Raw genomic sequence first — 26728 nt, forward strand, 5'->3', positions numbered from 1 at the left:
TCATTCACTGTATGTATCCGCAATTTAATAAATGAACACAGGAAAGACACAATCACTTCCCTATGTGTCACCCCAGAAGGTTGTTATTTGAGAAAACAATATTTTCATAAAATGACTCACTTTTCCCTCCCCATACTATAATGTTCTCTCTCTAATAATCATTTGGATTTCTTAATTTTGTAAATGAAAAATTACAGTTGAGTAATTTAATTGATTACATATGTATCTATTGTCAGAATTTGAATACATGCATAGCATATTCATTGAATGTGAAAGCAACTTCAATAATTCATTTGTTCCAATGTTCTCAAGACTGTGAATTTAATTCCCTAATAAAATCCAAGTCATGGGTTGCTTTAATAATCAAAAGCAACTCTGTTCCTCAAACAATGCAGCTCAACACATAGATGGAAAGCCAGAGTTAACTACCAATCATAAAGTAGAAAGCCAATAATCCTCACACCAGTAGCCACTCACCTACAGTGCAACCAAAATCTTTCCATAGTTTTCAGCAATTCTGGTCTTAAAATATATCTCACCCTTAACAACAGCAAGACTGTTCTTAATTCAGGAAATATGCTATAGCCAAAAAAACCTCATATCCATGATTATGATTAGCTCAATATATTGTATTTTTAAAAGTTGCCAGCATCTCATAATTCATCAAATTTATGATTCACTTTCATTCAGCAAAAGGTACTTTTTGTTTTATTTTGTTCTGTTTTGAGATAGAGTCTTACTGTGTTGCCCAGGCTGGCCTCCAACTCCTAGGCTCAAGCAATCTCCATAGTAGTTGAGACTACAGGAGTGTGTTATGGCATCTGACTTAGCAAAAGGTTCTTCTATTTTAAATAGAATATTCTATTTTAAATTTAAATATTCTATTTTAAATTCTGTATGGATATTCAGTATTCTCTGCCTTAACTACTTCAATATGTCCTCTACTACCGTTATATCTATTTTCTTTTAGGAAAAAAAAATGAAAAACCAACCTTGGCTATGGATTAAGCCATCTAACTCTGTTTTTGTTTTTTCATTTCTACACTACATTTTCTTATTTTCATGTCAGTATTCTTTCCAGAAAACAATTTTCCCTTGCTAAGTGTAATTTGGGTAGCCATTTAGAGATGACATCAAAATGTACCTTTTCTTACCCTCTCATTTCTTTCTCACATCCTTTTCAAATAGTCACATTGCTACAAAAAAAAGCACAATTTATGTCTGTAGTAACATGACTTTTCTTAGAAAACAGAAATCAGTTAACAAAGGTTCCAATATCAGTATGGCAAAAGAAAACGAGACAAAACCAAAAATGATATCATTAAATAAATTCCCCCACCATAAGGCACTATAATCAGTTTGGCAAACTTGAGTTCAAATTATTTCTTACACTGACAGCAGAAGAAAAAGAACTGGATTATGTAATATTTCTCCTTGCAAAAATGAACACCCATGTCTGACTGCTGCCATGCAAAGACAGCCAAACAACGTGCGAAAGCTAAGCCAATATGAGTGGGCTACAGTTGATGCCATCGCACACAGGTGGCACTGTCTGAACAGGGAGTTTACCCTCATACAGGTTCTCATTCTTATTAAACTTCCACTTGAGATTGAAATCCACTCACTGTTGTAGCCACTGCTGCTGCTAGCCTCTGCCGGCGCCGAGTTGTGCTGAACTGGCCCTTCGCGGGTGGCCCTTCCTGACAGTGAATGGGAGAAGAGAAGGGGGTAAAAACACAGGATGGAGGGTTGGGGAGGGGAGAGGATGGGGTATAGGAGGATGAAAGATAATCAGACAAGGGAGACGGAGAATTTTAACCAAAGTTGACTTTTCTTTAAAAACAAAACAAAAATCTTAGCATAGAAAAGAGCTCAAAAGGGCATTCAATGCCATGAGAAATGTTCATTATTCTCATTGTAGGTCACCCAAACTCTGTTAAGTCTATTTGCTGAAGATCACCCCTACCTCAAAAGGAGATGGTGGGTTATGCATTGATGCATAGCCTGTGATTTTAAAATGTGTCTTGTTTTAGTTATGTGATATAATGTTACACGAAGTCAAAAGGCATTCAATTAATGGGAGCAAAGAAGAAAAAAGTTCAGGAAAAACTCATTAAATAATGTGCAAAGGCTAATGTGAACAGGTTGTAATGAGAGCCTCCTCTGGACCAGGAGGAGAGAAAAAAAAAAATAAGGAAGGGGACCCAGGATTCATCAGCCTCCACTTAATGCCCTACCATAAAGCTTGCTCACTGGGACTCAACATTAGGAAAAGTGTTGAGATCTTCAAGTTGAACAATTTTCCAAAGGATAATAATTAAAAAAAAAATCTCAAGTTTCTCAATGCCCATAAAAAATAAGCTTTGAAAAACCGGAAGAATTAGTTTCATTTAGTGATGTACGCCTACACATGAACCAGTAGAAGAATTCTTTCATTTTTTTTCCCCCTCCTTCTGGTGGATGAGATTAAGGGATGTAATTTTCCAAATTACATTCATATTTCTCTTCCATCTTCACAAATTTTCTGTTCACATATATGTAAGTCACACAAATACATACATAATGTTTTTCATGAAAATCTTTCTATACACATTACCTTTTTAATGTACTAAAAGGAAGAACTTGTTTTTACCAGAGGATGTATGATATCTAAGATAGCTCCATGTTAATGACAGATCTGCCACTATGTACTTCCTACTATTGTTCATCATCTCTAACATTCATTCTATTGACAATACAGGAAACCTAGCAGCTCTTTCTTCTATGTCACATTTTTAAAATCATTCCCTTTTGTCCTCTACTTCATTTAAAACGTAACTAAGGGTTGGGGATATAGCTCAGTTGGTAGAGTGCTTGCCTCACAAGGCCCTGGGTTCAATCCCCAGCACCACCAAAACAAACAAACAAACAAACCCCAAACCTAACCAAAACAAACAAACAAAAAAACAAACATAGCCAAACTTTCTGCATAATGGTATTCAGATTTTCATTAGAACTAAAAGATTTGAAATTTGGGAGCCAGGAAGTCCATTTTTTAAAAAAGGTAACCCCTCCCCCACCACACAAAAACACAGAATATTCTAGGACAAGTGTTGACTTCACGAGTTACACAATGGATTTTCTGAGGTTAAATTATGGCATGGTATCTAGAAGAAATATGGCCAAAAAGATTTGAGTCAGGAGCATGGTCTCACCCATACAAAAATAAGCAATCGCACACATAGTATAACATTCTTCATTTTCAATTTTTTAATAGAATCTATTTTATATTTCAAAATTCAGTGACACCACACCAATAAAAATAACAGCAGGAACAACCACCATCACTGTCACCCCTTGGTAGTCTGGATTCCTTCACAACAGCTGATGGTTAGATGCAAACAACAGAGGGGATGTAAAATGGGCTGTCACAACCTGAGAGCCACTCAAGTTGGCCACAACGAGGATCTTCAGGGGGAAATGAGATGATGATAAGCTCACAACAGATACTTGGCATCATTAGATGGAATTCCCACAGTCAAAAAGCATTTAAAATAGGGTGGGGGGGAACTGGGTATTAGGGTGTGGAAAAGTGATAGGTATGTTCAATCCACTGGAGTAAAAATAAATGCCATGTCTTTCTGTGGGCAGAAATACTGCTGAGTAATAGCCATAGTCATGGCTGGGTCCCCAGCAGGTGTGCATATTGGGGAACTTTGAGTAACTCCCAGTCACAGAAAATGAGTGTCCTGAGGGCTCCTGGAAGACCCATTGGCTTGGACAAGCTGAAAAGGTCCAGGATGGTACAAAATTCTTCAGCATTTCAGTCTATGAAAACAAGTAGAGGACTTTGAGATTAGTGGCTCACTGCCACCTGAAGTCTATTTATTTCTATTTAAAGTAGAACCATCTTTCCCTTTTGAAAAGACAAAGTTTGTCTTTGAATGTGGGGATAAGATTACATCAATTTCCCTCAAAAATATCTAAACAAAAATGATAAGGGCCAGGTTGTTTCTATCTGGCACATGAAAAAGAAACAAGACAGCATAAGTAAAAGTTTAAAAAGAAGCAAACTATTCAAAAGATATGTCAGGAACATAAACAGAAAATATTTTCCTGCTTTTTGAACAATTTCTTCTGATGACTCCAAAAAAATCCTTGTAACCTCTCGGTATAGTTTAAACATTGCCTGTGACTAGCAGAAGTATTCACAGCTGCATTCTGTTTCCTCCAGTAAAGTTGGATTGTCACAGGGCTGTATGGGCTTCCTAGTTGCAGCAGCCACCGGCTACCAGCACTGAGCTCAGGGCTGCTGAGAATAAACCATTCAAGAAAGCAGCTGTGAATGGGTCTCTAACTTAATTAGAATTTAATTTGCCTTTAAAAACCAGGCAAATAATGTCTATTCACAAATGGATATGTTCTTATTATGCTAGCTTTCTTCCACTATTGTATTTAAAGGAATGGTTCTTTCATGTATAAAAATAGTTCTTTTTCTTGGCATGAGAACCATGGACACTCAACTTGAAAACATGCACACACACACAAACACACACACACACACCAAACAAACAAATGAGATTCTCACAAGTTCAAAACATATAAAAAAAAAGTGCCAAAGGCAATTCTAGATAAATCTCTTGTCAAATTGTTTGACACATTTGTCCCTATAGTACTAATTTTATGAATAGAAGGGAAAACACAAACAAAATACCGAATAAAGAAACACTAATTATATTTACAGGCTATAGAACTCTAAATAAAAAATGGATCTTTAATGCTTATGAAAATTTCTTTTTAAATATATCAGATTAGAAAGCAAAGCAACAGTTTGTTATTTACACATTCAGAATTACAATACAAAGAATGTTACTAAAGCAGTTAGAATTAGAGAAGAATCATTCTGTTAATTATTTAGAAGAAAGTGAAGATTTCTGAAAAGCATTTACCTTCTATTAGGATTCAAATTGATTTATAGTATAATAAAAACAAAGCTAAATCATAAGTCTAATTTTGACTGTGCAGGTTAAGAATCATTTAGAATACACAGAAAAGGTTAGAATTGTAGATAGTCTAGTTTGGTGATCTGAAAATAATGTGATTTAGATACAAGAGGTTTTAAGAATTTACTGTATTTGTATCACTGCAACACTATGACATAAAAGGATCTTACTTTAAAAATTTAGAACTACTTATTTCAAGTAAAAATTTTATTTAAAATCAACTTCAGTTAAATTTATTATGAGCCATTAAGACTTTAGTTCAGATTTTATAGTGATTATTGCAGGCCCAATAATATCTATTTTGCAGATTCACAGAATTTAGAGTTAAAAGGGAATTCAAAGATCATTAAATTAAGTCCATCACTTTACCCAGGAACAAATGGAAGCCCAGAAAATTTAACAGACGTGCACAAAATTTATACAGCCAGAAAATCACAGTGATTAGATGAAAGCCCAGGCTTGTTGATTTTTATTCTAGTGCACTCTCTACTCTTTTTGTCAATAGATAAAAATTTGGACAAAGTTGATACATAAATGGTTCTTTTAAGATCTAGCATATATAAATGGATGTTTATTATAATCTACCAGACTTTTAGTCCAGATTTTTTTTTTTTTTTGGGGGGGGTACCAGGATTGAACTCAGGGGCACTCAACCACTGAGCCACATCCCCAGCCCTGTTTTGTATTTTATTTAGAGATGGGGTCTCACTTAGAGTTGCTTAGTGCCTCACTAAATTGCTGAGGCTAGCTTTAAACTCATGATCCTCCTGTTTCAGCCTCCTGAGCCACTGGGATTACATGCATGTGCCACTACTCCCAGCTTAGTTGAGATTTTTAAGGTGACTTTTTGTTTAAAAAGTTTTAATGGTTCAAAGGCTATGATTGAGAATGAAAATGCTACTTCGCAATCATATAATTTTATCTTTCTTTCTAATTATTTTCACTTACGACCAAGCAAGTAAAATAAATAGATTTCCCACTATTTTAGATCTAAAAAAAACTCTGCTTCAGAAGCACTGGCTTTCAAGTAGTTAAGCTGCTCTCTCAATCCAATATCTGTGAGCGGATATACATAAAGATGAATACTTTAAAAGTATGTGAAAACATGAAGGAAGGAAAAGTAAAATCTGTACCTGCAGTTGTATTTTTGTATCTTTGCTGACACTTTTTGTTCTCCAGCGTCTTGTGACCCGCTTGTCTTTCTTTGAAATATCTACACAGTTAGCCTACATTGCACAGAGAGTTAAAGGCAACAACGGATTATTAAGTTTACACAGATGATACACATGCAGACAGAACAGTCAGTTAGTAAGGAATAATTGTTAGAGCCTTGAAGCAAACCAGGAGAGATAGGCATCTCATTAAAAGCAGAGAAAAGAACTCAATTGTAAAATGTATTTTTTTTTCTGATATGCAGAATGAAAACAAGATTAGATATCTTCAGCATTTTTTTCTATGAAAAGAGTCTTCATTCTGAAAGTGTCTAAATATATATATTCAAAGCCATTGCAACAGACACATGGGAAGAATGATCCAGAGATATATTTCTACAGCAGTTTGCACTGTATTTAAATGTAAAAACATTTTAAGTTATTTTAACACAATGACACCAAGATTAAAAAATATTAAGAATAACTCTAGAATATAAATTAGTTGTAGTTATTTCCCTTTAAATGTGACTTGAATATTCACAGAATGATCCAGGAAAGATTAAAGTGTTAACTGTTTTTGCTGGCAGCAGTAATAGGTTTACCTGCATGTCAGTAAAGTTTGGTGCTGACTGAGTTCTCTGAAGTATTTCCAAGTTTTGCAGGAGTTTGCTAAGTTCCACAAGGTTAGACTGGCAGTGTGCAAGATCTAAAAAAAAATCAGAAATAAAAATATGTTAGAATTGGGCCATGAATGGTGGTATTGGTAATTAGGGGGAGGCAATCCATAATATGGTAAATATGATCAGGCAGATCTGTGTATACAAGGTGGTGATAAGTGAAAGTGAATTAAACACATCTTCTCTGATTTAGAAACTAAAACCATTGATTATTAGAAGATTTCAAAGCCCATTCTTACAATTAATTGCTCTGAGTGTAGAACCCATTAAAATCTAAAATTGTGTGTGATCACTTTCCTTTTTTCTTTTTAAAAATTTATTTATTTATTCTAATTTGTTATACATGACAGCAGAATGAATTTCAATTCATAGTATACATATAGAGCACAATTTTTCAAAAAATTGTCTCTGGTTTTACACAAAGTAGAGTCACACCATTCATGCCTTCATATATATACTTAGGGTAATGATGGAAAGCAGTATGGAGATTCCTTGGAAAATGTGGAAAGGAACCACCATTTGACCAAGTTATCCCACTCCTGGGTTTATACCCAAAGGACTTAAAAACAGTATACTACAGTGACACAGCCACATCAATGTTTATAGCAGCACAATTCAGAATAGCTAGATGCCCTTCAATAGATGAATGAATAAAGAAACTGTGGTATATATACACAATGGAACATTACTGCACCTTAAAAGAGAATAAATTATGGCATTTGTAGGTAAATGAATGGAGTTGGAGAATATTACACTAAGTGAAGTTAGCCAATCCCTAAAAACCAAAGGTTGAAGTTTTCTCTGATATGTGGATGCTGATCCATAATGGGGGTGAGTGGGGAGCATGGGAGAAATGGAGGAACTTTAGATAGAGCAAAGAGGAGGGAGGAGAAGGGAGGGGGGGATGGAGGTAGAAAAGATGGTGGAATGAGAATGGGCATCATTACCCTAAGTACATATACAAAGACACTTTCCTTTTCTGATGGCTTTTGTCACATGGGAAACAGACTCAAGGGTACTTAACAGTCCTGTGGTTTTATTCTTAGGGGCCTGCCTACTTGTTCCTCCAAAATGTTACAAGATAGTTGTCTGGAATTTGTGTGGAGTCACAGTCAAGTTTAGAAAAACAGAATGGAATGTAGCTCACTAATACTCTTGTAATGATTGATTTCTTTAAAATCTATCAGAGATGTTATACCAACTAACATTTCATCCCTATGGAAAAAGTATGCTCCATATTTAAATATGCTTATATATTTAAGGTCTGGACTGGTTTCCAGATCTATAAATAGTCAGCTGCTTTAAGTATTAGAACTGTAAATCAGATAAATAATGCATTCAATAGACATTACTTTTTCAGAATGCAATCAATGAAATATGGAATAAATGTTCCTACTTTTGAAATGCAACCAACCTCAATTTAGACACTCTCTGTGACAAATGATCAATATACATTTTTGTTTTTTAAGTGTAATAGGAGATTAAAAAAGAGAGACTGTGACTTTAGGTCAGCAGAACACACCAAACACAGAGCAGATGGACTGGGGCTGTGCCTCAGTGATAGAGTGCTTGTCTGTCATGTGTGAGGCACTGGGTTCAATCCTCAGGACCACATATAAATAAATAGATAGACAGATAAAATAAAGGTATTGTGTCCATCTACAACTAAGGAAAAAAAATACAGCAGACATTTTTCTGGGTCTGGAAGATTGAGGGAAAGGTTTTAGCAAAACAGGAAGCTTGGGAAGGACAGAGAGCACACTGAAGGTTGGGGAGAACAATCTGTATAAAGGCATGCAGGTGGAAATACCCAAGTATATCCACAAAATAGCAAAGTCTGGTTGAGACTACAGCAGGCAAGGCTGAAAGGGTATGAAGGGTCAGCAATCTGAGGGCATGGGTTGCTAAACGCTGGGCTAAGCAGTTTGGACTAAAGGCCCAGAGCCAATGGAAAACCACTAAAGAGTTTTTGCATAAAAGCTATTTTAAAAACCAATAGTTCTCAGGGAGCATTATGTAGTGGACAAAGAATTGGCTTTGGGATTAGTCGAATGTGGGTTGGCTGGAGTCCCAATCCCTCTACCAGGGCACCTGCATCTTCTTGGGCAAATTCCTTAACCTTCATACATTTAAGGTTCCTCATCCACAAAGTGCGGATAATAGCAACATCTGTGCCTGGTAGCTGAATGCGAAGGATAATATCTGCTAAGTTCTGATCCAGGACCTGCAGTCAGGTCCAAGAATGGTAATTTCCCATGATCCTCTGAGAGGGAGGAAGCAGCAGAGCCAGAAACTGAGGCAGAGAACCAGTGAGGAAGCTGGTGATCACTCAGAGACAAGAATGATGGGCCTCAGTCAGAAAGACAGGAGTGGAATTCAGGGGAAGAGAGAAGGGGAACATGAGGAGGAGGTTTTCAAAGAAACAACAGACAGGACTTGGTCATGGCTGGATGAACAGGGAGGAGGATCAAAGATGACCCCGAGGTTTCAGTGGGGGTATGACAAAAGCACTGACAGAAACAGGGATGTAAGGTACGTGGGCCCACTCTCAGGGAGACACAACTGAGATGGCAGAGCAACTACATGTCCAAGAACACACTCTGGGATCAGAATGCCAGAGTGAGTCCCAGCTCCACTTACTGGCCATGAAACCTTGGTAAAGGGAGTGAACTTCTCTGCTCCTAAGTTTTCCAGAGTAGAGGCGGAAATTTTCAGAATCACTGCTGTGGGTGAAGTCCAGCTTCTTTCCCCAACCTGAAGTTATTGTACTGAAACTAAAGTCTGAGTGTTTCCTTGGTGAATACATTCAAGGAAAACCTTTGGTAAGTCAGCTGGATGTGATAATGAATATAAAATCCCTCTTCAATCATATATTCACATAAAGATTGAGTTTGGGAGGTGGATCTCCCAAAGGGCTGATAAAAATGCTACAGACTTTGAGTTCACACACAGGTGGGGTGAAAAAAAATATTTGGTCAGGAGACTAACAGATTGCCAAATTTTCATTTTTCTAAGTAAGAACATAAAAATGATATCATATCTAATTTTTTATAATTTCATAAAGTAAAAAAATTAAATTAATCCTGATGTCATCTTAAGATCATTTTAAGAATTCAGTCGAGCCCTAATAAGTACTCTCTACACTGCCCTTGTTTTTCTTGGTATTGAAGATCAAATGAAAACTGTCTCACAGAATGGAAATGGCCTATGGATCAAGTTTGGACCAATATGCTCTAGCTGATTACAAGAAAGGAAAAAGTATGAAGAGATAAAGTGGCTTGGAGATACAGAGTGAGGGAATCGTGTATTAGTTTAAAATATTTAAAAACTGATCCCTAGTGATATATACCACTAACAGGTAACTATGGATAAAAGATGCAGCATATTAGAATTTTGCCCTTTATGGCTGGGTTGTCAGGAAATATATATTCGTTTTATGGACAAGACAGCATCAGAGAAGGCAGCCATGGTACAGACCTAGAGAGAAAGGTAGAACAGCGAGTCCAGGAGCAAGGGCAGAGGGCTCTTCAGGGTCTGAAGGGTAGAGAACATGGAGCCAGCAGAACCAGCAAAAAGATGAGAGAAGGCTGAAGTGGGAGGAAGTCAAGGCAAGATCAAAACTCAGGTTCATTTATTGTGAGGGTACAGGAGAACCGGCAGGTAAGTAGCCCAGGTCATGAAATGGAAAAGAATTTAGTGTATAAAAGTAAGAAAAAGGAAAGGTCAAGGCAATCAAAGGGGTCAGGGTGAAAGATGCAGTACCCACAATTCACTTCAGTACTTTTTGTTTGGTTTGATTCGAGGGCTTATTACTCTGATAGCCCAAATGGGCAGGAACTAACCTTCTGCACACCTGTCCATTTCTTCCGAGTCCTGTAACCAGGCTGCCACTTTGCTCTGGCCAGTTGTACAGGTTGCAGGGAGGCTATTGCTACATGGCAGAGGAGACTGCCAAGGAAAGTTGTTTGGTTGCACCTATAAGGAAGAAAAACAGAAATGAACCCTATGGTTATATGAAGCAGAAAGAGTATATTTCAATGATCATTAAGAAACATAAGCACCCTCATAGTGAGATTAAGAAAAGAGGAATAAAAGTCATCTTGAAAATATGGAGGAAGCCTGTTGGCTAAACGTGGTATGTGCCCAGGGAAGGCAACATTTACAAACAGTAACTGATGAGAACCTTCCGTGGGCTCTCTGTGAACTAAAAATCAGCATCGCAGCCAGTCAATAGGAGAATCTGGTGTCTGAGAACTTAAAGTGGAAATTTCCTCTGGCCAAGACTGCCCAGACACATGTGAGCCCTATTCAGTTCAGCCCCATGTCCCACACAGCACTGGAGATAGGGTGACCTGCTGCAGCCACGCAGCCTTTCAGAGATGGATGTAACCTGCCAAGATGTCAATCAATCTGGTGAATACAACACGAAGCAAGACTCCACCCCTGAAACCTTATGCCTGCCTTTGAGGTACCCTCTTAAATAAACCACAGGAGCCATTTTCTAGTTGTCCATCTCTAGCTCCAGTGTGGTCTGGACCTATCAGGCACTCTGCTTCAAAACTATAATTCTGACTCTGACTTTTGTTCTTCACTAATTATTTCTGACTTATTTTCTCTGGTGGCTTATACCCTCCTGAGCAGAGAAAAGGACCCCCTGGTGAGGCGCTGGCCGCCTCCCCATAAGTAACAACGCTCCCATTCGGTTGCCAGCTCCACCAATCAGTGAAGGGGATAACATTCAAATTTGTTGCATCTCATACTCACAAGGACCTGCCAACTCAGATTCCCAGCACTTTTAAGTTACTCAGTAAGCTGCATTAGATGCAGTGTCCTTGTTGAGGTACTTTTAACTCATGATTTAAAGCCCTTCCTTTCCAAAAGTCCTCTGTGCCCTTATAATCACTTCAATGTCTCCTCAACCACATGTGATACCTAAATCCATTATCCACCAGCAAGCAGTCTTATAGAACTTCAAATGCATACTGAAAAATTATATAAAAAGGCAGTTTTGCCAAGTCATTATCTATAGCTGGTAGAATTTCCATTCAAAGGATTTTATGTGAAATAAAGTTAGATGAAATATGTAGATACCAGGATAAGTGCAGTAAACTTCAGTGAAATAGCAGAAACTTATTTCCTGTAAAGCTGAAATAACTTTAAAATTCCATAGTTGGTTTTAATATTTGATTACAACTGAATGTGTCTCTTCAAAATCAGAAGTAAATGATGCACACACTTAGCAAACCCAGACGACTTACTACCCACACTGGGCCACAAACCAATTCCCATTCAGGAGTCCCCTAGTTTGACATGAAGAAGGCAAGAGAAATTATTAAAAGCTCTTTTCAATCTTTATTGCATTTTGATAAATGCAATGGAAATCTTTTACCAAGTTACATCTTAGAGGTATGCCATTCCCAACTAAAGAAATAGATCTTTTGTGAAAACCAGCGTTAACAAGCTTTCTTAGTCTGAGGCTAAGAGTGGGGAGGATTTGGTTTCAGTTCACCGTTCTCAGATATCACCCATGTCATTTAATAAATAAGACAAGGGATGAAAACAATGTTATCTTTTGTCAACACTCAGTGCCAAAGATGTAGGCAGAAGCCGGAAGAACCAAAGAATTAAAATTTTTAATTTAAAAGATCCATTTGGGATACATTTCTCACTTAATTTGGATAATGCTGTGATTCATTTTACCCTGTGGTGATAACACAGAAGGCTCAGAGAACCCTGGGGACTATCTTGGCATCTGTAAGTTCCCAACATTCCTAGCCCCCTGACCTTCTGGTATGATTCCTTTTATTTCAGAACTGGCTGGTATTAGTGTTAACCCAGCATTATACTCTAGGAGAAAGATAATTTAAAAAGTCCTTAGCAAGCTGCAACAAGAATGAAATAATGCAAGGTTTGAGAGTCTTGTGAAAAACAACTAATGGGACTTAACCGACATTATTTAAGTAATTTCCACTGAAATAACAAAAACTGAAGATAGTAATGTTTCATTGAATCTGATTTGATTAGTTTTGCAGTTTTTTTCATGAGGTTTTTTTGATGCTTTGCAAAGGAAACCCGAATCTATGTATGATGTACATTCCTGTGAAAGCAAACAGAGAAAGCAGAATCTCCACTGAAATACTTGTGGCAGCCGTTTCTGTTCTTGATTTCATGTGCCAGGTATAAAGCTGGCACACCCCTGGGCAGTACAATGTGTCTATGTTTCAGAAAACATAATTATTGAATCAAAGGAAGAAACAGCTGCCTCCCTGCCTGTTGCCACAACCTTGGCTTTTTTTTTTCCCTTGATATAGGGATCTCATGCAGGTTCTACCATTGAGCTACAACCGCAGCATTTAAAATTTTTTTTATTTTGAGATAAGCTCTTGCTAAGTTGCTCCGGCGAGCTTCAAACTTTCAATCCTCCTGCCTCAGTTTGCTGAGTAGCTGGGATTCAGGAGTGTGTCACTGTGCCAGGCTTAATCTTAACTTTTAAACAAGCAACACCTGTAGCTTTTCGGTAGCATAGAAAATGAGCTCCTATGGGGGCAGGGATATGGCTCAAGTAGTAGTGCGCTCGCCTGGCATGCATGAGGCACTGGGTTCCATCCTCAGCACCATATAAAACAAAATAATTGTCCCACCTAAAGCTAAAAAATAAATATTAAAAAAAAAAGAGAAAATGAGCTCCTATGGAAGCCCAGGAACAACCTTAGCCTCCCTTGCCTGGCACCTGGTGTAAGAGAAAGGGCAGTGGTTTTGGAAACAGAGATGATTCAGGGTTAAATGCTGTGCCATTCTGGACAATTTCTTTACTGTCCCTGAACTTCGTTTTTATGAAAAATTAGTGATAAGTGAATGTTAAATGCTTCATGGAGTACCTGGTCACTGAAAAAGGCTACTACCAGTATTATTGTCACAATCTTTAACTTATTTGCATTAACTTCATTATTGGACTTACAAGCTCTCTCTGGGTCAAATCATTACAGCTCAAGGCAAAAAAGCAAGTTTCACTTTCAGAACTTTAGGGTATTCTTATTATCACCCTAAAATCTGGAAGGTCCCTGATTACTGGGTGCTGATTAAACAAATACTTGCTCCTCTTCCTAATATTCTTACAAAGCCACATAAAAATAGAATGCCCTCTAGTCATTAAAAAGGGAAAAATAACTCTTAATACTTTTGGTGACCACATTTATGCCTAATCTATACTTGTGATTAACTCTGATGCCAATGTCATTGCTATCTCTTGAGTGTCAGTTTACAAAGCAAACTTTTTTTTTTCCTGGTGTTTTCTTTTTAATTGACATCACAGATACTCCGACATCTATGCTCCCATGGACTTCCCTTTTTGAATCTGAAATCAAAAGACTAGTAAATACGTTGATAGGATATATGGTCTGATATACTTACGGTCTGTATTGAATTAGTGAGCTGAAGGTAATTTTTAACTTATCTATGGGAAGTCGATTACCATATCTGCATAATTTTCTAAGCAATTGCCATGTTGGTTTTATAGAGCAAAATCATACCTTTCCATCAACAACAGAAACATTAGCAGCTGGGGAGGACTCTGCTGTGGAAGTTGCAGGAAATATGTGAAAACTAGCATCTCTTGGTGATCTCACAATTTCATTCTGACGGTACAGCCGATGATGGCGCAGCTTGGAAACCCAGGCATCAAACCAGTCCTGGGACTTCACCTGAAATAAAGAGCAAGAGGAGAAGGTAACTGGGAAACCCATCTCTTGTCTGCCACTGGTGCAGATAAATCAGGTCTCCCATAATGGCCCAAGAACTGTTGGAAAGCGATTTCACCTTCAAATGGTAGATGTGCTCTTCCGTGTCAAGGTCTATTCTCCTTGCTTTCTTTTTAATTGACATCACAGATAGTCCGACATCTATGCTCCCATGGACCTTCCCTTTTTGAATCTGAAATCAAAAGATTAGTAAATACGCTGATAGGATATATGGGCTGATGTACTTATGGTCTGTATTGAATTAATGAGCTGAAGGTAATTTTTAACTTATCTATGGGAAGTGGATTACCATACCTCTTTAATAAAGAGAAAATGGTTGGGATTCTGAAGTTGAGACCCTTAAACTGAGGACAGTTAAAGTTCCTGTGACTTCATACCAATTTCATTAAGTCTCAATATTTATCTTATTCCTGTTTTGGAAACAGCCTCTAAGGCCAGTTCTTCAGAATTCTAGATCACATAGGTTATATCCCTTCAAAAGATATTTTCATGATTCCTAAAGTAACTATGGTCAACGTTTTGACTTATGACCCAGAACATCCCTGAACAGTGAGACAGAGCTAGGGCAGAGGTAGGCAACACAGAAGGCAAGACACAGTGCAGCCCATTCCTCCTTCTGGCTGTCCCCTTGTGATCAAAGACACCCTAATTCAACAGCAGAGATAGGGACTAAACTGTAATCTGAGCCTTATGTCATTTCCCCTGCACCATATAATACGAAGGGAATTTTCCTGATTTTCATGTAAACGACTACTTTATGTATTAAACAAAAACTAGTTCAAGAAATTTTTGTGAGTTGGGATTTCCAAGATAAAACAATGTATGAAACAGAAATAAAATTCAAAAGACGGTTTCAAAAGGACATCGACAAGAACAAAAATGGCTTTAAATCTCAAGAAAAGTACATAAAGCAGAGTTTATTGAGAGGGCCAGAGGAAAGAAAAGACTATTTGCATTTTTCTCTTCAAGAGAGAAAGGGGTGATTTTATTTATGTGTTGCTCTTGGGTTTAAGCTTCTGTTTTGAACGTACATTAATTAGTTAATTTAAACCTTCATGCACTAGTTTGAGACTTTCTGCTATCTTGAGTATAAGCACAAGACACACCTTCTCTGAAACATGCAGGTTTGGAAGCTTGTTAAATATCAGAGGCATAGACATGCACAAAGCTGGGAATTACAGCACAAGGCTTGTACAATTAGTGTTTACTCACTTCAAGCAGAATTCTAAATCAACTTTTGAAACAAGTCCTGTGTGCTACTTACATCAAGTGGTGCCTTTGAATACTTTAACATTCCATTATCCAGGACAAAAAAACGCTGCAAGAACCAAACATCCCTAGTTATTGTCTATATTTTGAATTATATAAAACATTCACAAATGTGGGTCTAGTTGCTTCACATTTAGCAATCAACATGTTTGACCATCTTAATATATGAATTCAGTGCATCTGGCCACGGTTAGTCATTTTAAGCTGCAAGGAGATCAGAGCTCTCATTCTGTGCTATTAACCTACCAGGGTTCTTTTACATGTAACTCAAGGGGGATGGAATCTTTTCACCATGGTTTTGATAACAAGGAGGAACTCAGGGCCTTTAGCTAAGATCTTCTGAATGAACCACATATTTCTCAAAGTGAGAAATTATAATAATCCAGATTATGTCACAATAATTCTGTGAGGAGTTCTACACAATTCTGCAGGATTCTTTTTACCCTATAGGCAAACTCGTGAATTTTCTCTAGATAATTCCTGAAAATGTTCTTGTTCACTTTAGAAGCCAATAGATTGGATCTTTGAAGAATGAATTCTTAGAAAGTTTAAGTGGCCTTAGCAAACGGCTTGCATTTCACTATTAGTAAAAGAGATTTAAATATTTCCAAATTATATTAAGGGTAGAAAAAAGAGAGAGAGTTTTTTGCTTGTTTGGTTTTTTGGCAATTTTTGTCTGCTCCAAGGTCTTCTTGATCCAGTCTGAATGGATTTAGCCATTTTTGCTCCACAAACACTTAGAAACTCTCTGCTCTTGATTTCCCTTCAGTGGACAATTTACAAGAGAACAAACTGCTCCCAGGACCCAATCACACAAAGGACCCAGTGACTTCCTGTAGCTCTACACATGTAGAGAGTCTTTCTGTTGCTGGAAAATTACTCTGCTGGAAAGTTTTTATGTGATTCAGGAACTCACAGATACTGAGGTTGCAGGAAGTCAGGTCTGGGGTCACCTGCCCAGAGCTCACAAAAGGCCACTGTAACCCCTTTGTTTCAGATTTAGGAGAACAAGAAGCAACGAAGAATCTCCACAATTGAAAAACATACAACTATTCAATTGTCTAGGGCCAAACAGGCTGATGCTTGAATCAGTATAGGTTGGTACTGGAGATGAGGAGAAAGGGCAATGGAAAGGAGACCCTCCCTCCTTTCATCTACGCAGCAAGATGTTTATAGACGTACTCCAGAAAGTTGTCAAACCACAGTCACTTATACTGAAACATGGACTGAGAGTGTTAAATTTAGTGATTCATATAAAATGTTTCTTTGACCTTTTTTCCCTATTTTTAAAAATTTCTATCTATCAAAGAATTTTAGTGACGATAACCTGTAGGATGTCACAGGGAAAGAGCTTAGCAAGCCACCGATTAGAGGAAGTGCCAAGTCAGAGTGCAAGGCAAAGCTGATCCCAGAAAGGATCACGAGGTGACCAAAATTCAGGGAAGAAAAATTTTAAAAATGGATGGAGAAAGATCACTTGCATTGGAATAATATTATAGGGTTCAGGGGAGACAGTTTCTGACAGAGGAGAGGGCATCTTAGTCAGAAGCCCCTTTGATCTGTTTTTGTTCCATCTTTGGAGACAGGACACTGGGACATCCTTTCCCATTTGTTCATTTCAAATCTTTCCCTTAAAAATGCATAAAATGTGTTTTTTTCAAGCAAGTTATAATCCATAACTGTCTTGTTTTAAGCCAGTGGTCAGCTACTATCTGGACCTTTGAGTTGACAAATCTGTCCGTTTAAGATGAAATCCATCAGCAGAAATGATGAGCAGATGAACTTGATCTTCCAGTGATTTCAGAGATGATTCTGAATGGTCCACCAGAGAGCTTATACTGAAGGTGGAAGAGAATTTCCTTCTCCTTAGTAACACAAAATTCTTTTTTTTTTCCCCTGGAAAGATATGGGGTCTTGCTATGTTGCCCAGGTTGGTCTCAAACTCCAGAGCTCAAGGGATCATTTGGCCTCAGCCTTTCCAAGTAGTTGGGACAATAGACACATGCCATCACACCCAGCTAGCACTATGGAATTCTTACTAGTTGGGTAATTATAACAATGTAGTAACAAATATTTCCTCCCTAATTAAAACTGGGAGGTAGAAAAGGATATTGGGAGGGGAGAGAAGAATAAACCACCTTAAAAAGTGGTAACCAAAATTTCCAGAATCAGCAATTTTCCAAATTTACTTTGTCCTAGTAATAATTGTAAGGTTTATCCCACAAAACTAAACAGTATTCAATTATAAAGATGCTCATTGCAACAACATAACAAAAAATTGGACAAGTCCTCTATATCCAGCAATAAGAAATTGTTTTAATAATGGTGGAATATATAAATCCACCCAAAGGAATACACTTAAAAGCATCTCATATTTAGAAAAATATTTAATGAGAACATATCCACACTAATTTATGTGAAAAAAGTAGGTTAGACAATAATATGTACAATTTGGATTTTAAGTATAACATAAACATTTTCTCCTTCATCTATATGCTACAGATCTTGGACGCTAGTAGGTATAATAGAATGCAATGCATGGGGCCTTGAAAATGAGTTTTATGTATATGCAATAGTCTTGATTTCCTACTGAATAATCACAAATAATATCCTTTCTATGAAGATGATCTGAAATTGAATCTGATAAAAATGTTACCTTGTGCCAGCCTTTTAAAGGCCATTTTCTCTTCTTCAACATAAAGCCTTCGTGTTTGTCTGGTTTCTGGACATTAGTTTGACCTATTTTCAGCCCTTCTATAATTTCCCAGCTGTCAGCTTCCTGAGAGAAAAGAAAAACAAATCACATATTTTCTGTGTTTGACGACACACTTAAAGCAGATTCTTAAGTAGAAGTTACTTTTGAGGCAACACTAGACCCGCCAGAAGTAGAAAAGATTCCGGAGCGAATTCTAACATCAAACACAGCTATGCACTTTTAACTGAAGTTAAATGAGTTTCCCAGGTAGACCTGGAGGCACACAGGGTCCATCAGAGACTCACTGGGGCCACCTTGTCTACTTGGGGTGGGAAGGAATTTCAATTGCCTGTACTCAGAATGTTTAAAATGCATTTTCCCAGACAGTTAATCTCTGGGCATCAGAGGAACTTTAAAGTTTTAGAGTAGGGCTGTTTTGAGGACAAATGTTCAATTAGTGTGCAGAACTGGCTTTCTGGGTAGAAGCAGAAAGGCTGCAGGAGTCTAAAGTGGCTGGGAACCTGCTATCAACACAGAACTATGCCATGGTCCCGTTTCTTCTTGGTGCGGCCATGGCATTTCCAAGTGGGTATTAAACACCTTACTTGTCAAGTGCACACTGAGAAGTACAGGCTTTCAATGGTAGAACTCCCCTTGGGTGCCAGTGTTAAAGAGCATCAGGCTGCAAGGCCAAGAATCTGAGTTCTAGAATTGGGAGTGTAGTTTGGTGGTAGAGTAAGGCCCTGGGTTCAATCCCCAGCACAAAAAAGTAACAAATAATTAGAAACAAATAAACAAACAAAAAACCTTGGGTCTAAGAGTCCACACTTTTACACCCTCCTGTTAAAAGCCAATCAAATGTTTCCTCTTTCTCAAGACATGTTGCGTTCATCTATGGTACTTCATTTTCTAAAAATGAGTTTTAAACATTTACAAATCATAATATTTCAGACTTTAAGAATCCAAATTTTCTGAAAGACTATGAGATCTGGTGACACTGGGTTTGCCAAGTGAAGGATGTCTGTCTTTATTCTCCCATAGTCCCATAGCTGGGGACTATGACAAACCCAGTTGATTCTAAGGGCCATTCAGTTATAAAGTAACCATTGAACTAGCAAACACTCTAAGAGCTCATATTCTAGAGTTCAGGCATGACATTCTGGACCACAGTGTATCCTTTTAACAATTCAGCAGAGGCAGCAGCTCCTAAGGTGGGAAGAGGCTCCCATACCCACTGAGCAGCTGCTGCAATCCTGCGCACAATGCAGGGAGGCAAAATCTCTCAGCATAACCCACTATTGCCTCCCTCAGAAAGTTGGATGTGTGGTCCATGAATCAAGGCAGGCTCTCTATAGGATGCCTCATCCCAAACTAACTTGGGAAGATGCTTTCCAAAATGATTTGTTCTATCAGAAATCATGTTTACAGACTACATAAAAAAGAGCTGAACAGGAATGGCCAATGGAATTCATCTCAGAGAAGATGGCTTTGCTGGCCCAAGTAGGTATGTGGTAGCTGCCCCAAATCTGCAGAATGCTTGAGAGGAGCCCATGAATCAGAGGAAAGGGTTCATAATCAGTTCCTGATGTGAGCCACAGGAAGGGAGGCAGCTGAGTCCTTACTGTCTATTCCCATACCCGCTTCTCCCATATCCACATCTCCAGATGTGGCCAACATTGCTTCATTCTACCATCAGAGACAAGGAGATGCTCCTGACCTTTGAAAAGCCCTCCAAAACCAGCACCATGCCTCTATGCTACCTAAGCCCAATGCACAACTACCTTATCCACACCCCCCAAATGAACCCAAGACTACTATCACTTCTTCATCTTCCTGGTCATCCCTAAAGACTGAACTGTATACCTTAGAGAAACATACTGCTGGTGTCCACTTGGTGACATTAAGAACTCTTGAAAGGATCTTTAACAACCTAAGAAGTGGTTTTCTACTTGTAGATAATTCTATCAGAAACTGTAATTCATCTGGTCAAAACTTAATTAGATATAGCGTTTTAAAAAAAAAATGTTTTTGATGAGACAATTTCAGGCTGCATGGAATATCATGTTTTTGGACAAGATAAGTGCCGGTAGCATTATCACATTATCCAGAGTGCCAAGTGGAAGGCTTTGGCACCCCTTTCTCACTACTGAATTAAAACTGAACAAGTGAGTTTTGTTATAAATAATATTTAAATGACAAGAGAAAATAGTAAGTTCTTACAAAAAGTCTAGAAAGTGTGGCTTTCTGCTGTCACCAGACAGGTAGGTAACCACTCTATTCCATAAAATGATAGCTTTTTGCTAATTCCTTTTTAAAAGTTTTAAATAATCAAAATTAAATCATTAAAAGAACAATTCTCTATATAAGTGGGAACACATTCATTAGAGATTTCTTTGTTCTTGAGAGATTTCAGCTATATTTAAGACATTTCTATTTTTAGTGGCTTCATCTGTGGATAGTATCTATAAAAGAATCGAGTTTTTATTTCTGGCTAGATCTTATTTGAAGGCTAGTATTTAACTTCCATTTTTTTTTGTGTGTGCACGCGTATGTGTGATGAATGGAAATATTTAATAACAAGTATAAATGTTTTCTTTTTTTTCCTAACTAAATTCAGAATATAATAACAGCATGTCTCTGTGGAACCATGGACACGGATTTCTATCAGAGTGGCTTTCCTTTCTTCTGTAGGAGTTTAATTGGAGAGGAGGAAAAAAGGGATAAGATAGAAAAGGCAGGAAGTTAAAAGCGTATTTCTTACACATAAATGCAGTATCTCTGAACAAATAATTCCATTTGCTCTAATGCAATATTCCTAAACCTAGCAAAAGAAATAGAAATAGCTGTCAAGCTGACAAAGAGGCAAAGTATAAAATCAGAGCAAACAAAATTCTCTTTATTTCAATTATAAATTCTGACCATGATGTTCTAAATAAGTGTGTAAGAAAAGAAAAACCCATTTCTGTACAAGATAGGGTCTTCTGTGCTCTATGTTCCATTATGTAAAAATTCCTGCCTCTATGCCTAGTAGATGAGTTATACCTTAAGAAAACTGAATAACTTTCTGAAAATTGAAGATTTTTTTTTGAAATTTCAATTTATATTTATTTTCTGTTTAAAAGTCTCAAATATTCCTAGGTTTACTTAAAACAGAAATAGAAGCAAAGGCCCTGATGTGATCATGTCAGTACTTGACTTAGGTCAGATATACAAGCATCTTTGGATTAAAGAAGCTGTAAAAATACTTTTAATACAGTAACAATAAATAAAAATAGAAATCTAATATAATCTAATAATAGCCTGAGCCTTTTCATTAAAAAAATAGAGAAATATTTCCTTTCTCAAGGGTATACTGTATAGGTGTACATATATGTGCATATGTGTGGGTAAGTGCAAGGGGGTGATGGTGGTGACAGTGAGGGCATGCAGAAATGCTTTAGAACTTAAGCCATCAAACAAAGAATTTGAACAAATCCTGGCCAAGGCAATGTGTATTTAAAACAAAGTTCTGCTACAAATCAGTGCCCAGGAAGTCCTTCTTTTCTCAAAGGAGCTGAAACAGTGAGGTGCTTTACCATCTAGATGGGATGTGAAAGATTTGTTCTGTATATACTAATACAAAAACACGACAAGTGTGTGCTAGTCCTACAACAAGATACAAATGGGCAAGAACATACGGAAGTAATGGGAAGTGGATGTTGGTGCCCCACCCAGATCCCTTTGTTAGGCCAGGGAACCCACATCGCTGCTGCTGTGAGCTGGGATAACAGCTATTTATTTCTATGGGGGATTGATATTTAACCAAGTTGAGGTCTTTATCCCTGAGAAATTATGCTAATTATCAGAGAATATTACTACCTACTTCAATGAGTTGGTGGCTAATGAAAGAATATATGTTCTACTCCAGTACCTCCTACAAAATAGGTGGTCAATTAATATTAGCCGCCTTTCCCAGTGTCTCATATTTATTTTTGTCTTTCCTTCCTTTATGCTAATTATTTTTTTCCTTTCTTTTTGCTAATTATGAGAGTGGTGATGTTTCAAAGAGATATATGAATTATATTTACCAAGTATGCATTCTCTAATTGCTGTCTGAATGGAAGTCACTTTTTATTTCCAAATTATTTTTTATAGTTTGATAACTCCCCTCTTTCTTTAGCTTAGAGGTTTACTCCTCTCTGATTGAACAAACTTTGTAACTTGTAATGTCTTTAAAATATAAAGTGGTAGAAATATATATGCAATAACACTAGGGTAGTAATGTGTTCTTTTCTTAAAGGGTTATTTAATATAGAAAAAGCAAAGTGGAAGGATTGGCTATACTATATCTAGAAGTTGACCATATTTAGAGCTAAATGCTATTTTTATATCTGAATTCCAAATCTGAATGCATTCTATTTTCAGCTTTCTTGATAAGGGAGCCAGTTCAATGAACTTCTTAGGGAGCGGTGGGGAGGAATACATGCTATTTCCTCAAATGGTTTTTGCATTTTAGACATAAATGAATTTAGATGTTTTTCTAGTCTGAGAGAAAGCAGGCTGAAGGGGGAGGGACTCTAGCTCCCACAAAACAGAAAAGGTCTTAATATCTGCAAAGTCCTCCCAGAGCCTCCTGCTAGGAAGGCCAGACATGGAAAGGAAAACAGATCTCAGAATGTGTCACAGCCCCTCCATGTAGGGACTGTTTTACCTTGAAAATCCCCGTACAGCTGGAGAGCACTGGTTGTAGAGTTGGGCAAATATAACTCTGAATTCCTGCTCTGCTATTTAAGAGTTTTTCTTTTCTTTCCTTCCTTTATTTATAACTTTCGGCAAGTTACTAACTCAGTTTCTGTATTTGTAAAATGTAACACCTATCGACATTGCCTGAAGCTGTTGATAAGAATTACATTAAATGGGATAATGTATCTAAGCACTTAGCATAGTGCCTGGTGTGCAGTATGTGGGCTATCATGGTAACTGTTATGATTATTGCTGGACCCTGTGATTTTTTCTTTTTCCTTTTTTGTCATTAGCTCAGCACAAATATATTTCCTTCTCTCCCCAACAGGGAATAGCAATAATTTCTCTTTCCTTCTTCTCTTAAAGAGAATTTTGAACCTTTGTAAGCAACCCTGCAAATCCAAGGAATATATATTTTCCTCTACTTTCTCCTAACCGAAAGCAGAGATTGTACTGCGGACAGAAAGAAAAGGAAGGGATACCCTGTAATAGCTGTCACAGCCACCTCTGGGTGAGTCAGGTGTAAAAGTCATTCACAGTTCATTTGGTCCCAGCATCAGGCCATCTGAGTAAGGAACCACATATCATCACTGACCTTGGAGAGGGGGATGGGCTCCGGTTCTAGCAACTGCCGACTTACAGAGGGCTCGGTGCTAGAGGACGCTGTTCTCTCCAAGATGTGGATACTCTGAAAGTGAATAGAAATATAGCTCAGTTAGACCACTCATTCTTCATATTTGTGGGCCTGGGTGTGAAAACACACACCTCACAGTGCAAACAATAAGTGATGTTCTAAGTGGCAATTATCTTAGAGACCAAAGGTAACCGCAAACATCAGAAAAACGTGTTTGCGCAGGATTCTGTCTTCTCCTCATGGACCTACTGCTGAACTTCTGCTGCAATGCTGGTTTTAATCTTAGGCATTCAGAGTATGAAAAAACTTGAAATCACACACAGTAACGAGGACATCTGACATATGAGCAACTTTATGAGAATGGCACATTTACCACTCAGACTAATTAGTCTCACATTGAAATATTTGCCCTTCTCTCCAACAGAAAATGGCAACAGACTAAGAAAAAGGTCTAAGTTGAAAAGTCCAGAGCCTCAATATTCTTTTGTGCCTAGAGTTTCTTATAAAAAATGCAAGGGAAGAAAATAGTTTATAATAAAAGTAGATGCTTTTATAAAGCCTATAAGGAACATCTAGATTGGCAAAAGAAACTTAAATTACTAAAACAATATTCCACAAGAAAAACAGGCAAGGTACGTGAACAGGCAAATCATGTGGAATGTTTGAAACGATGTTTAGCCCCAGAAGTATTAAAAAATATGAAAACCAAAATATCAGCTTTTATTTTTTCTTACTAGATTCAAGAATGGACTAGGTTTGAAAGAAAGGGAATATTAACTGGGTTTGGTTTCCCTAAAGAGGGCCTTTGGAAAAAGAAGTATATGCCTCATTGGTCTAGCACTCCCCCAGATGCCTTTTTATTTTTTTGAGACGGAGTCTCATTATGTTGCCCTGTTGGGACTGACTATAGGCATGTGCCACTGTGCCTGGTTCAAGGTCTTTACCCTAAAGAAATAAATAGAGAACTATGCAAAGAATAGGTACGTTTACAAAAGCCTTATTTATTAGAGTAGAAAAATCTAATTGATATGGGAATAGTAGAGACTTAAAAGGAAATACCAAAATGGCAATATGGACCTATGTTTACTGATAAGGAAAAAATAACCTTGATGTCTGTCGCTGAAAAATCAAGCCGCATCTAGTATGTGGAATATGATGATTTTGTATATATTACAATTAAAATTTATTCCAGAATGCTAGTGGTAGCTGAACAAAGGTGGCAGGATTACAGATGATTTTAAATTTTTTTCAATAGCTTTCAGGTTAAAAAGTCTTTTTAAAAAACATGTACTACTTGTATATTTGGGGAAAAAATAAGCACTTTCTTTGGGAGGGACAGATCTGAAAGGAACCAGAGAAACTCCATGAATATTCATTCAGTTTAGGCTGAAAATGAAATGTGACATTATCATTTTGGTAATTACACCTCACTGTTTCAATGAACAGGACTTATATTTTGTTTTATCAAAATCTCCATTTTTGGATTATCACAGGAAAGATTTTAGATTAATATTTGCTTTTTTTTCATGAAGAAAATTTTGACAAAAGCCAAATTATCCTAATTTCTTTATAATCTTCAAGATTTTGGTTAATTTTATTACCTTGAAAATAAGAGGCTATACATTTTATGTATCCTACCTTCGTGTACTTGTTAAAACATTTATTAGGAAGAAAATAAGTGATGTGAAAGGTTGAAGAATTGTTCCTCTTTCTCTCATTTGTGCAGAAGCAGAAAAAATAAGAGGTATTTTGAGACCAGATATTAGGAAGAATTCCTAATCTGACAGTCATAGCATCCAAGGACAATGTAAGTATTAGCTGAGACTCTGATCTTTCCATTTCCAGGTTTACTTGAATTATGAAAGAGAAACTTAAAATATGGCTGAGTATTCATATTTGTGTGGATGTCTTTCATGGAAGAGTCAAAAACAAAGATGTGCTGTGAGTGATAAACTGGGGATTTGTTCAGATCTTGGACAGATACTATTTTCTTTTAATTTATTTATTTTATTCCAATTTGTTATATATGACAGTAGAATGCATTACACTTGATATAACACATATAGAGCACAATTTTTCATATCTCAAAGTATATTCATACCATTCGTGTCTTCCTACATGTAATTAGGTTAATGATGTCCATCTTATTCCACCATCTTTTCTACCCCCATCTCGCTCCCTCCCCCTCCCACCCCTTTACTCTAGAGTTCACATAATCCTCCCATGCTCTCCCTCCTAACCCCACTACGAATCAGCCTCCTTATATCAGAGAAAACTTTCGGCATTTGGTTTTTTGGGGTTGGCTAACTTCACTTAGCATTATATTCTCCAACTCCATCCATTTACCTGCAAATGCCATGATTTTATTCTCTTTCATTGCTAAATAATATTCCATTGTGTATATATACCACAGTTTGTTTATCCATTCATCAGCTGAAGGGCATCTAGGTTGGTTCCACAGTTTAGCTATTGTGAATTGTGCTGCAATAGACATTGATGTGGCTGTGTCCCTGCAGTATGCTGTTTTTAAGTCTTTTGGTTATGGACCGAGGAGAGGGATAGCTGGGTTAAATGATGGTTCCTTTCCCAGTTTTCCAAGGATTCTCCATACTGCTTTCCAGACTGGCTGCATCAACTTGCAGTCCCACCAGCAATGTATGAGTGTACCTTTTCCCCCACATTTTCACCAACACTTCCATTTTTTTTTTAAATCAAGAGTTAGAACTATTTATAAGTCTACACACATTTAGTAGCAAGTTCACTCACTTTCTAATAGATCACCAACAAAATTCCAGTAAAATAAATATAATAAATCAAAAGATCTGACAATGTCAGTGAAAT

General features: G+C 37.3%; 1 protein-coding gene across 6 annotated transcripts in view; it reads right to left on the reverse strand.

Moving 5' to 3' along the window:
* Positions 1-26728, reverse strand: part of Osbpl6 (oxysterol binding protein like 6) — a 210924-nt gene that overhangs the window by 41817 nt on the left and 142379 nt on the right. For 4 of the 6 annotated variants that reach the window (XM_071619035.1, XM_071619036.1, XM_071619033.1 and 1 more), the window contains 8 exons: positions 23849-23941; positions 18493-18615; positions 15832-15885; positions 14626-14739; positions 14340-14510; positions 10653-10785; positions 6736-6839; positions 1626-1700 (listed from right to left, as the gene is read on the reverse strand). In XM_071619035.1, the coding sequence (XP_071475136.1) occupies positions 1626-1700; positions 6736-6839; positions 10653-10785; positions 14340-14510; positions 14626-14739; positions 15832-15885; positions 18493-18615; positions 23849-23941 (867 nt within the window). Of the gene's footprint in view, positions 1-1625; positions 1701-6115; positions 6209-6735; positions 6840-10652; positions 10786-14339; positions 14511-14625; positions 14740-15831; positions 15886-18492; positions 18616-23848; positions 23942-26728 lie in introns of all 6 variants that reach the window. The other 2 variants (XM_027946063.3, XM_027946067.3) reach the window with 2 other exon arrangements.

Source organism: Marmota flaviventris, chromosome 11 (assembly GCF_047511675.1).
Source record: "Marmota flaviventris isolate mMarFla1 chromosome 11, mMarFla1.hap1, whole genome shotgun sequence".
NCBI classification, from domain to species: Eukaryota; Metazoa; Chordata; class Mammalia; order Rodentia; family Sciuridae; genus Marmota; species Marmota flaviventris.